Genomic DNA, 13,323 nt, shown 5'->3' with positions numbered 1-13,323 from the left:
TGCAAGGCAACCTAGTATGAGGAGTAGGGTCCCAAAAACTAGCAAAAGAGTCAGAGACAGCCCCTGTTCCCACTGTTAGGATTCCCACAAAAGGACCAAGCTTTGCAACTGTTAACATATATTCAGAGTGCCTAGGTCAGTCTCATGCAGGCTCCCTGGTTGTCGGTTCAGTCTCTTTGAGCTCCTGTGAGCCCAGGTTAGTTGATTCTGTGCATTTTCTTGTGTTATTCTTGACCCCTCTGGCTCCTACAATCCTTTCTCCTTCTCTTCAGCCGGATCCCCTGAGCTCAGCCTAATGTTTGGCTATGGTTCCTGCATCTGTTTCCATCAGTTGTTGGATGGAGTCTCTCTGATGACAATTGGACTAGTCACCAATCTATGTGTATAGTAGAATAGTGTTAGGCATCATCAAATTGACATGTTTTCCACACAGTCATGTTTGGTTCTATCCTATGTCTCTGGGTCACCCAGCCTGTGTGTCCTGATGCTCCAGTCAGTGTCAGGCATGGGCTTACTCTCCTTGCATGTGTTTTAGGCTAGACTGGTCATTGCTTGGCCACTCCCTCAATCTCTAGGCCACCCTTACCACAGAACATCCCATAGGCAGGACAGACTGTAGGTCAAAGGTTATGTGGCTAGGGTCTTGTATAATACTTGGCACCTACTGGCTATCACTTTCTACTTTTGTCCCTACCACTTTCTTTCTATATTTAATACATAACCTTGGCCATGTTTGTCTACAAGATTTTTCAGTCTTGTTAAAGAGACTTGGACTATACAGTAGAAAAAAGGAATGCTCCTCCACCTGAGAGGGTCTTAAGCTTGCCCTTATCCTTCTAACAAGCCCTGAGAAGTTCTTTGAACCTTATCAAAACACTACTGGGGAAACTCTAGACTACCCATTGTCTTATGTTATGCTATACAACCTTCTGGTATCCACCAGAGATAATTCAGTTCTCTTTGTTCCAATCTCTAGGCAACAATGTCTTGAGCTGCTATGTGTTCCTACTCTACTCTGAGGACAGGAAGAATATGGTTTTCCCTTCATAGATATCATCATCTGATCTATTTTTCTCTCAAATCTAGTAGACATTTGTAGATCTAAGAATACAAGACTCAGTTTCTTTGTATTTCTTACTTAAATCACATCACCCATCAGATATCTGCATTTAATCAACTATAGTGTCTAGAAAATGTCCAGAAACAGGCCAATTGAAAAATTAAGTGGACGGTATAACCATCCTTTTTGACATCCACCTACATTTTTTTATGGCTGTGTACCTATGGCTGCAACAGGGCAGAATCCCTGCCCAGAGTGTGTCTTCCAGGCTCATGAGATAAGTGTAACTGCCAAACTGGAGGGCAGCCTTGCCCAATCATCCCACAGACTTGGCTGGGCCAGAGATGCACAGATGAATGGAACATTTGATGTCACTATCCTCCCCACCCCCATTCTCTCTTTTGAGCTGGAACAGAGAAGAAGTGAATCTTGTACTGCCTAGGCTATTTCTAAATCTAACATGGAAGTGGTCCCCAAGTCCAGCTGGCCACAGACACCTCCACCTTATGGCCAATTCAGGCATTGATCACTTCTCTTTGTGGTTTCATTGCTTAGGAGAACGAGTTGCAGCTCTCCAGAATCCTCTAAATGAGCTCTCTGCTCCCAAAAGACACACCAACTTTCTTGCCTTTTCCTTGACCAAAGATTGTCTGTGTTTCCTTTAGACTTTTGATTTCTCTAGTTTCTGACTTTGCCTCTCCCAACTATCTAAGACACACCTGTTGAGTACCTTCTGTGCAGTACTTATCTCTTCCTTCCTTCCTTCCTTCCTTCCTTCCTTCCTTCTTGAAGATCTCAGGAGTCCTTGGCATGTGATTCGCTACTCTAGTTCCTTGACGCATACAGTTCCCTGGGTGTTGATGATTTTCTCTAGCTCCTTTAAAGTACAGATAACGTCTTCTGTTCCCCCCGAGTCCCAAGAGTCCCAGTGAGCCTAAAACATTTTGAAGAATTGACACCTACTTCTAGTGTCTGTAAAAGCCAGAGCTCCCAGATTGATGGAGCTACCTCAGACAGAAAAACACAGACCCCACAGCCTTTGTCCAACTAATCTGTCTGTTCAACTTTTAGCAACACATATTAAACCATTCAACTAAAGCCAACAGCTTCTCTGACACCTCTCACTAAACTGGATCACTATACAGATCTAGTTCCCCTCCTAACAATGGCTGATCATCAACATGTGCCACTGGTTTGGGTCTCCAAATTCCATTTTTTACTATTATGTAGACAACTTCAACATAGAGTCAGTTTCATGATAAACCAATTCATTGCATGAAAGGGCACACGAGCCAGTGGAGAGGGCAAACAGAGTTTGCCTACGACTAGGATATTCAACATCAGCTCAAAAGGCACTGGGGATGGTACAACTCAGGACTTTAAGATATCCCAGTTGTGAGTTAGCACTGTTGGCACCTGTCACAGATGCACATTTCTAAAATACTTTCATTTAAAATGAGTTGAGAGCAGAAGATTGCAAGATGTCCTTTGAAATGAGATTTAGCTTTCCCCAGGGTGTCAGCAGCAAACTTTTCCCCTAGTTTAGAGGTTTGTAAATAAGCACACTAGATTTATATCCTGAAAGTGATCACATAGCACTCATCGTGGGAACTTCTCCCTTGGGACTTGGGTCTTAGGAACACAACTTTTCTGGAACACAGCAGATCCATTCCCTTGTAGATATATAGAGCCATGAGACCCACTCAAAGAGGCCCTTGGAATCTGGCACACTCCAGTAAAATGATTAGCTATAGCCAAGGAGGGCAAAGTGCCAGAAATTCTGTGGTCCTGATCATTAAAAGGAGGTATAACTCCACCCTATACCTTATCCTTGCTGACTTTCCTAGATTAAGACTTAACCATAGCCGGGCATTGGTGGCACACGCCTTTAATCCCAGCACTCGGGAGGCAGAGCCAGGCGGATCTCTGTGAGTTCGAGGCCAGCCTGGGCTGCCAAGTGAGCTCCAGGAAAAGCGCAAAGCTACACAGAGAAACCCTGTCTCAAAAACCAAAAAAAAAAAAAAAAAAAAAAAAGACTTAACCATTTACTCATTTGCTACTTAACAACACTTGATGTTAAGCGTAGCACAATGTTGTTTCTAATGTTGACAACCCCTCTATAAGTCATGTATTATTCATCACCAATTTACCAAAGGAGGAATTGAGTGCTCCAGCCAGAAAATAGTAAAGCTGGATTAGAACATAAATCTGACTGGCTCAAAACCTTCACTGCCCATTGTATCAGTAGAATGAAAAAGAAGCAGTAAGTCTGAGTTGGTGGTCAGAGGTTAATTCCAGAGAATTTCACTAAGGTAGAGAAGGGGTAAACAGGTTTCCCTACCAGTGAGAGGTATTAGGAGTTTAGATGAGAAAACCAGAGAACCATTCCATGAGGATACCAAAAGATAAGAGTCTAGATAAAAGTTTTGATGGCCCAGGAGTAAGGAAGGTCTTTAGTACTGAGATAGACTATTGCTTTAACTTATTCCTACTACATGGCTGAAAGATAACCCTTAGGAAATTGGGAACCCCACACATAGAGCTTGACTAAATAGAGGTGGATAGAATAGATTTAGAGGATGTGGCAGGATTACAGGGAAACACCAATGGATGATGGAACAACTGACTCCAAACCATTAATACTGGAACATTACAGAGCTATTATAGAGCTGTTGTCCAACAGATACTGTAGGGAAATCTGGCTATCTAAAAAAAAAACAACTTTCTATATGAAAGCTCTACATGGGAACTGATGCTGGATCTGGATCTTGGTTAACAGAACGGAATATGTTCACATGGCATCTCCTCTACGGAAAACTGATTGGCCACAAATTATCTAGTCTTATTAAAATCTCACCTACACTTCCAGTTTGTCACAATCACATGTCAGGTAATTGTTTCAGTTAAGGATCCATCTCTTCTCTTCTCCATATGTACTACCAGGGAGGGCAATTGGTTAGCTGGGGAGTTAGTAAGCATTTTTTTAATAGCTCATATGAATTCAATAAGTTTCAGATTTGAAGAACATAATGTTTTAGTCTAATAAAAGCCAATTGTATTGGGGCATGGTGCAAACAGGTGAGCTTAATAGATTATTGGATAGGTTAATGAAAGGTAGACTTCCACCTTCCCTTAAACATACTTTCAATGGAGAAATGTGTATTTAATGATTTGAGGGAAACGTTCAAAATAGGCCTTTCAAATTACCAGTAGTCCCTCCTTATCCATGGAAATAACTCATGAATTCTAAATTGCACATTGTTCTGAGTGGTATAATGAACTCTAATGCCAACCCACTCCATCCTACCTGTGATGTGAATCATCCCCTTTTCCAGCATATCTATGAATATTTATGCTATATTCTCTAGCAGCCTATTAGTCACTAAGTAGCTATCTTTAGCAGATCAATTTTCACAGCAGTATCACAGCACTTGTGCTCATATAATCTACATTTTACTTAATAATGGTCCTAAAGCAGAAGATTAGTGATGCTGGCAATTCAGATGTGATAAACAGAAGTAAAATACTTCCCTTAAAGAAGTGAAAGTTAGCTTAAAGAGCAAAGAAAAGATTCATGTGCTGAGATTACTACAATCTAACCTAAGACAAAATCTACCCATCAAATTGTGAAGCAGGAAAAGGACATTTGTGCTAGTTTTGAGGTCTACCATCAACCTGCAAAAGCTATGCTAACAAAAGAACAGATCTGGGGCTCATCCCAGTTGGCAATGGAGTTGAGGACTCAAGCATGCAGAATGTTTCCCCTGCAAAGCTGAAACCACCATTCTAGTAGTCTGAAATCACACATTGATATTGATGGTCTGTTTACCCTCTACAACTCTAGTAACAATAAATAATGAGATGGAATTCTGTGGCACATTTTCTCTACAAGAATATGGTAAATGAGTCTTTCCTCTGATACAATAGTCCCCCTTTATTTATTTGGGATGTAGTCTAAGATGCCCAATAGTTGCCTGAAAACATAGGGAAAGGCATGGGGTTATAAAGTTTGCTGCTATCTAGGTTTTCAGGCAACTACTGGGAACTGTACTTGTGTTGGTAGAAGAAAATAGTATATACCAAGCAGGTTCCCTTTCCCTTTATCTTCTAGTTGTATGTAGACTTCTGGAGACTTGGGTTGGAGGAGGGGCCAGGCAAAGAAAAAACACAGGTGTCTTAATTCTCCTGTTCTCCATTCCCAGAAAGTTATTCCAGAATCTGTCTGGTCTGAGGAATCTCAAACTTTGGCATAGTTCTCTGCTGATAGCAGATCAGCTGCCAGATAGCTAAATCCCATTTTATATCTCTATTCTCAATGAAGGTGAAGTTTAGTACCTTAACTATCGTATCTGTCCATGTTTGAGCCCTTTAGTTTCAGCTTGAATCTTATTAGGGCACCAGATGTCTTTTTGTGGGGGATAACTTGAGCTGTGATTGGCAACATATATCTAGGTACAAAGGAAAAATTTGAAAACATACATGATGAAGCTAAGGGAGTAACAAACCAGAATTTAGTGGTGCACTTGGCTATTCTCATTGTGGAGCCTTTTGAATTCGCTGACAGTCGTGCACCTGATTTGATCCCTTCTTTTCTCTTTGAACAGGGACACCCTGGACAACCAGGTCCCAGAGGTCCACCTGGCCTAGATGGCTGTAATGGAACTCACGGAGCTGTTGGATTTCCAGGCCCTGATGGCTACCCTGGGATTTTAGGACCACCTGTATGTTACTGGATCTTTGTACCTTACTGCAAATGCACCTCCAAAAGTCTTCCTTTTTGTTTCTTTGGGAACTTCATTAAGTCTCTGCAGAGAGTCACTGTACTACCTTGTCCAATGCAAGAGTTTACACTGACGGCACCACAACAGCAAAACTCTTCATAGATGCCACTTGTGGGATGTGCACTCTACATGGCTTTAGGTTACTTTTTAATGCTACTTGTGGAATTGTCAAGATTATTAAAACAAGCAAACAAATAATAGCTATAGTACATTTCAGAGTAAAACATGCACTTGGGCCATTTGGCATGTTCCCATATTGGGTAATATTGGGATGTGCTTGGAAGACCTTCATGTGATCATGAGCATATTAACAAGAAGCTAGAGGTGTGGCAAGCTTGGTTTATACTAGTTATTCTTAACCAGGGTTAATTTTGCTCCTTGGAGGTATTTGAATTAGTATTGATAACTTTAGATGTCACAACTAGGGACACAGGATAGCACACACGCCAGAACATCAACAAACCAATTTGTCCAGTATCAGTGATACTGAAGTACAGAAACACTGTACTTCGTTTGTTTCCCACCCCACATCATTACCCTGGATTATAAGGTTAATATTCTATTTTTTTTTTTTTTGGTCTCATGTCTCCACTTTTGTTTAATTTCATTCATTCAGACCAAGGTCCGATATTCAGATATCATGCCATTTACGTATATCATGTAAACAGTAGAAGTAATTTATGAGTGGTTGGAAAGAGAAAAGCAACACATTTCAAGCTCAATATTAACCTAAATTGGAAAAACCTAAATCTATAAGAATTGTGGTGTGAGACTTTTATGAAACTAGAAATCATGCCACCAATTAGACAGATGTCCTATGTATATGAGTTGCTTTCAATAACCAAGTTGTGGCATATGAGAATACTTGTGAAAATGTGACAAAGAAGACAGGCAAAGTACAAGCCCCAAACTGGCCTAAAGGACCCTGACACCAAACCAATATACGCCAGTGGGATAACATGGAAGACTGTGGTTAATACGGGATAATCTGTATGAGTCATGACGGCTCCTGAATACTGTCGTGGCAATAGAAAGGGGGGTAGAATAGATAATGGAAGTCTAGCAAAGCTGGAGTTCCACCCCCAAGAAATGGAATAAATGTCTGAGGTAACAGACATCCTCTGAATGACAGAACCCCAGAGTAGAAATCTAATCCATGCCTAAAATATCACCTTAAGCTTAAATAGAAACCTGAGTATGTGTTTATTAAGCTGAACTTACCTCCTGATGAATATCCATTCACTAAGTGTCTTTGAAGCTTCTTGGAAAAGAATAGGGACCACAAAAATAAGGGGAAGCACAAGAAACTAATTTGTATTTCTAGGCCCTTATTGTTTTAATATACCAGTAGTCCCTGAACTTGAGGAATTCATCGTCAATCAACACTTTGCTCCCCTAAGTGTATCCCCAATACTAATCTGGACTTCCCCTTAGATGTAAAATCATTAATTTATTTCCCCAAGGGGACCATAATGGTAGCAGATATGAATCAGCACTTACTACTAAGACAACAGAAAAAATCTGGTTGAAAGACTGCAATCGGGTACACTGAACTGTTTTCCATGATAATAATGAGACACACTAGCCTCTCCAAAGGTTCAAAGCTAAGTTTTTGTGGCAGAAACACAGGATGAATTTGGTTTCATAGTTATCTTTTAGACCCATAGCCTACATATTGGCACACAAAGCACCTAGTCTCTAGCCTGTTTTTTAACATTTTAAAAAAATGTGTGACAGATCCCAGATTTGACTCACAAAACTTAAATTACTGTCTTGATCCATTACAACTTTTGTTGACCTGTGACCTAGACCAAGACCCTGTTAGTAATGTATAACTAAAAGGGGTAGAGCTTTACTTAAAGCAGTGCTCTGAATAGATATAGTCTGCTGCTTTCTAGCCCTCATCCCTTCACAGGCCCCAGACGTAGAGACAGAAGAAAGGCAGCCAGCCTTGAGATGAGCTCTTCAGAGGTTGGGCTTTGCCCCTTAACACAGCCAATTTTTTCACAGACTAAGACACATAATTTCAAGTTCTCATTGCCTGATCGTCTGTCTAATCAGGTCATATTGCTAGCAAAACTCTGTGTGTGTGTGTGGAGGGGAGGGGGTGAGTGCACAGGCTCATGCACAGTGTGAACATGCATTTCTCACCAGTTTCTCATATTTTACCCAGGGTCTGCCTGGTCACAAAGGTTCAAAAGGAGAATCTGCTCCTTTTCAAGGCAGCATCACAGGAATGAAGGTAAAAGCTCCTACAGCAGGCGGCTGAATGGGTGGGAAATGAGGTTCCCCAGGGCTGGGCCCCACCTCAGACTGAATTACTTCCAGAACTAGCTGTGTCCCTGCTTAAGGAGCAATCCCAGCTGCTTTAAGAAGGACCCCAAGCTTTCTTGTGGTGGAAACATTAGCAGAAATGTTTGCAACTGTGCTATCAAGAGATTTGCTTTCCAGAATCTGCACCAAAAATAAGAGACAAATTGGCAAACAGTTTTGCATGGTTATTATTTTCTTTGACAAGCCAAAACATTTTCTAGAGGCAGACACGTTTTCGTTTCCTCTAAAGCCCTTAGTGTCTCTGTGCCTTGGTTTGGATCCATATCATTACACAGTTTAGAATGGCTATCACCCCAGCATCCTTGCCCACTTCTTCTCTAGATTCCCGAATGCCTAGAAAAATTTGCCAGTCCTCATTGCAACTGACTGGAATCTAATCTCTTGTCAGGAATCTTCCTTTATTGAGGTTTACTCTCTCTGTGTGCTAGCTGGTGACTTTGTGGAGCCTCAATAAACGCTGGTTTCAAATGATTCCTCCCCAGACTAGGAAAAGAACCCTCCACTGGCCTGGTAGCAAATGGGAATTTATGTGCCCACAACCAGAGGGGAGAATACACCATGCTTACTGTGAAAATTGACACCACTATTCTGTCTTCCATTTGGGTACAGGGCCAAGAAAGACCCTTGGAAACTGGCTGTAAAAGCAAAGATGGGGGTGGAACAGCTGGATAACTAGAGAAGAAGCAAGGAGATTTGGGTTCTTGACTGTGGGTGCCATAGCAGAAGCTAGAACATTAAATCTGACAAGGGCCTCATGTTTTTTGGAGTCATGTCACTCATTTTACGGATTGAAAAACCTAAGGCTATGTGACTTACTCAGAGCCAGATGGCCAGTTCTCTGAAGAACTAAACTTCAGGCAGTGTTCTTTCCATGCTACAGGGAGCTTAGAGATTTTTTACTGGAAGCCAAGTGGGGCAAGACTAGCAGGTGTCAAAATGCAGCCATTGTCTTAGCAAACATTGATTAAATGGTTTTGCCAGAAATCAAAGAAACCTTGGATCCAATGGAACACAGCAATTTCCACGAGATGGTTATATTACAGATTCATACAGTGGCTTAAGATGCTGCAAAGTAATTAAAACGTAATCAGAGTCTGTATGCTCTGTTGATTTTCCCTTGAAATGTCTGATTTGCATTGTATACATATAGGCACAGATTCTCTGGGGATGAAGGCACATGGGAAGGTAGCTTTGCTTTCCTCCAAAAAGAGCAGAAAATCACCAGCCTGCAGAAGCCATTTCTAATTGATAAGTTCCTAGCAAATGTGAAAATTAATTAATCTAGGTAAAATAGGAAATCTTGTTCAGCCAAGGCTATAATATGTGTTTTCTAGAGTCCAGAGTGTTCACAGGGAAAAAGTAAATGGTTAGATACAGGCGATTTATGCATTTTAAAACACAAGACCTTGACAGGGGCCTAAGTTGCAGCAATCTGTTTCTATCCCCATGAATCTTAGGTTGGTTGTCTGAAACCCTGCGGGCTTGATTTATTAATCTCTTCTGTGTGCTTTGTCTGTTTCTCAGGGGGATCCTGGGCTGCCTGGACTGGATGGAATCACTGTAAGTCATGCTTCTTGTGTTGACCTCTCTGTGCTTTGTCAACTCACAAATGGTTATCTTTTTTCTCTTCTTGGTGGAATTCAATAGGCCTCATAGACTTACTCATGGAAAATCCAGAGTGTTGAGCTAGAACAAGTCACACTATCTGCATTTTCCAGATGATGAACTGCCCACCTCAAGTTTTAAGACAGGCAGTCTTCAGACTTAGATCAGAGATCTGATGCACCCCTTATTGGCAGGAGATATTTCCCAAAGCCCCCAGTGGGTGCCTGAAACCGAAGATAATACTAAGTCCTATATAGACCATGCTCTACCTCTGTATATAGATGATACAGAGGTAGAGCATGGTCTATATAGGACTTAGTATTATGTACTTAAGTATGTATGATAGAGTTAAATTATAAGCTAAGCATAGTAAGATATTAGCAACAGTTGCTAATAAACTATAACATACTATAGTAAGATAAGTAATAAAACTAATGTTAGTGTGATTCCCCCCAACAACAACAACCTGAATCCCTTCTCAAAGTAAGTTAGTGTCCTGTACTCAGCATTCCTCTTCTTGTGAAGATGTGACACAACACAAAGCCTCTGTGATGTGATGAAGTGAGGTGAATAATGTAGGCTATGAGACATAGCCATTGGGTGACTACCTAACAGGTCCTTGAACATAAGCACTTTCATACTTTTCCTGTTCACTGTGGTTGATGGAGTGACTAAAACATGGAAAGGAAAACAATGGATAAGGAAGTCCACTCTATTCTCTTGTGAGTATTAGGAAAGTACCATGCCTTTCATTCAGCAATCATCTAAGTGTTTTTCTGTGTGTCCAGTGTTATGTACACACTCCTTCTAAAGGTATCACATACAGCAATTTATTTTCGGGCATTGATGAGAGTACATGAAAGTCCACAAGTTGTACTCCTAAGAAATTTCTTTTTCTTTGAGATTCCATGTTGCCACTGCTTACTTTTGAAAAAGCTTAAGAACTGTCCCCTATTTTTTGTATTTGTTCTTCCTTATTTTCTTTTGTCTTGTTAGTTCTCAGTACATATGGAGTACCCACTATGAGCAAAGTGCTATGGGTGATCCCACAGACAATATAGACATTGTCCCTCCCACAAAGGAAGGAAAAATGTAAGGGTAGCAATGTGTCAGAAGAATTCCAGAAGCCCTTAGGGAAGAACTATGTATCTAAAATTCTGATAGGAGATATGTATCTATGAAAGAGAATGTAGCTTCTAAGAAGTATGGATAAAGTTTAGACTTGCTAGCAGTGGATGGTTGTTTATACAAAATATGAAGTATGTAAGCCCACACAAAAAGACAAACATAACTAAGGATCAAGGTATAGAGGGTCTCCAGAGCTAAAAAAAAAAATGGCTTTAAAGGTGTGTTCATTAAATTCATATAATACTAACTACTCTGTTTGCTTCACAATTTCTCTTAAGGATTCAGTCCCCTGCTCACAGACGTAGTGTTTACCTGTCAATACAGACACGATGCAAAAAGGACTTAGCTTTGAGGACAAGGTTTGTTATCAATAAGGAGACCATAGATTGTTACTGGTTGTCAATCTAAAATTTTATTAAGTCACAGAACATTAGCATCACCCCAGAAAATTCCCTCCTACCTCTTCACAGTCAATCCCTGTCCCAATTCTGCCCTAAAGGTGAACACCATTGTGATTATTCTTCTATGTAGATGAGTAGATCATAGCATCTTCATTTCTAGAGAATCCTCTAATTCTTTTTTCTCTTCCTATTGTCTAAACTTTGACCTCTCTTAGGCTTTCCATCCCTTTCTTAGGCACATACCACCTGCATCCTGCTACCCCACTGACATGGAGCCTTACATGTCCCCAGACCAGCTTTCTCCTAACTTCAATCTTGCTTTAAGTATTGATACTCAATTCTATACATTTTCTAAATTTCCATGTGATTTTTTACTTTCTCCTTGACCTGTGGAATATTTAGAGTATATTTTCTTATTACCAAGTATTTGGCTACTTTCTAGCTACCTTTCTATTATCAATTTCTAGTTTGATTTTAGCAAAATTAAGAGGACACACTCTGGTGTTTAATCCTATTAAATTTGCTGGAGTTGGGTTTATGATCAAAACTTGCGAAAACACATATCCAGCAGGTGGTGGCTATAATGATTTAAGTAATATTTATTCTGTCAAGATAGATGATGGTATTGTGATAGTCAGTAACCTGTTTTTTTTTTTAAGTTCTACAAATTACTGAGGGAAAGATATTGAAACTTAATGATAACATGTTTTATCTAGCTTGCCTACAATTCTATCAGTTTTTGCTTTGTGTGTGTTGAAACTTTTTTGTTATGTATAGATATATGTAATACTATGATATCTTCTGGAATTGACCCATTTATCATTATGAAATGCCCCCTTTTTATATCTGGTTAATATCCTTAATCTTGAAGTAAGTTTTATCTGATACTAAATAACTTGATTTTTTTCTTTTAAAAAAACTTTAATAGTAAAAATTCAAATACAGAGCCAAGTATAATAAATTTTAAAATAATCATTCATAACTTTAATATTTTGCTAGAATCTCTTTATTACTCTCCTGTCCATCTATCTATCACTGTCTATCCATCAGTTCACCCTGTTTTGATGCATTTCAAAGCATGTCACTGAATTACTCCTAAATACAATAGTATGCCTAGTATCAGTTAAACTTCAATGTTTTCTTTTGTTTCCTTTTGGTTTATAATGTATATGCAAAGACAACCACAAAAGTTAAATGTGTGTTTGCTGAAGTTTGACAGATGCATACTCCTAGGTAACCCAAAATTCTATTAAGCCACAGAACATAGCATCACCCCAGAAAATTCCCTCTTGCCTCTTCACAGTCAATCCCTGTCCCTACCCCACCCTAAAGGCAAACACTGTTGTGATTATTCTTCAGTGCAGATCAGTTTTCAATTAACCTAGAGACTCATATATATGGAATAATATAATATATAGGCTTTTGGGTCTAGCTTCTCTCACCACAGTGCTTTTGAGATTCATCCATATTGTTCCATATATAAGTAAATTTGCTGCTTTTCACTGTTGTATGTCACAGTTCATTTATCAATCCCTGTACCAGTGACTTCTTGGAACAGTTCCAACATTTTCTATTATGAATAAAAATGCTGTAATAACTCTCATACAATTCTTGTGGACGTATTTTTTTGTTTTGTTTTTGTTTTTTGAAAAGCTATCTTGCCTTTTGACCTTGTTAAAAATTTCTTGTGTCTCCAGGGTCCATCAGGATCCCCTGGATCTCCTGGAGAATCAGGACCCATAGGACCACCAGGCTTACAAGTAAGGCCACCTTAAGGCTAGTGTGTGTTTGCGGTACTCACGTTCTTCACGGGGCCAGGGATCAAACACAGGCCTATGTAATTCAGGCTCTCTCACAGAAGGGCAAAAGCCATTGCTGGAAGATTATACCAGAACATGTTCATTCTCTTTATCCCTCTCTCCCTCCCTTGTCTTTCGTTTAGACACAGGCTCTCACTATGTAGCCCTGGCTATCCTGGAACTCACTCTGTAGACCAGGTTAGCTTTGACATCAC

The 13,323-nt window shown here is 40.0% G+C and overlaps 1 protein-coding gene across 1 annotated transcript in view; it reads left to right on the top strand.

Annotated features, from left to right (window-relative positions):
• Col4a6 (collagen type IV alpha 6 chain) overlaps window positions 1-13,323 on the top strand; it is a 293,605-nt gene that overhangs the window by 227,323 nt on the left and 52,959 nt on the right. The window contains exons 6-9 of the mRNA XM_028876978.2: window positions 5,665-5,781; window positions 8,015-8,083; window positions 9,700-9,735; window positions 13,007-13,069. Coding sequence (XP_028732811.1) covers window positions 5,665-5,781; window positions 8,015-8,083; window positions 9,700-9,735; window positions 13,007-13,069 — 285 coding nt within the window. The remainder of the gene's footprint in view (window positions 1-5,664; window positions 5,782-8,014; window positions 8,084-9,699; window positions 9,736-13,006; window positions 13,070-13,323) is intronic.

Source organism: Peromyscus leucopus, chromosome X (assembly GCF_004664715.2).
Source record: "Peromyscus leucopus breed LL Stock chromosome X, UCI_PerLeu_2.1, whole genome shotgun sequence".
Taxonomy (NCBI): domain Eukaryota; kingdom Metazoa; phylum Chordata; class Mammalia; order Rodentia; family Cricetidae; genus Peromyscus; species Peromyscus leucopus.
Note: the sequence above shows the minus strand (reverse complement) of the source record. Positions and strands in the feature narration are given on the sequence as shown.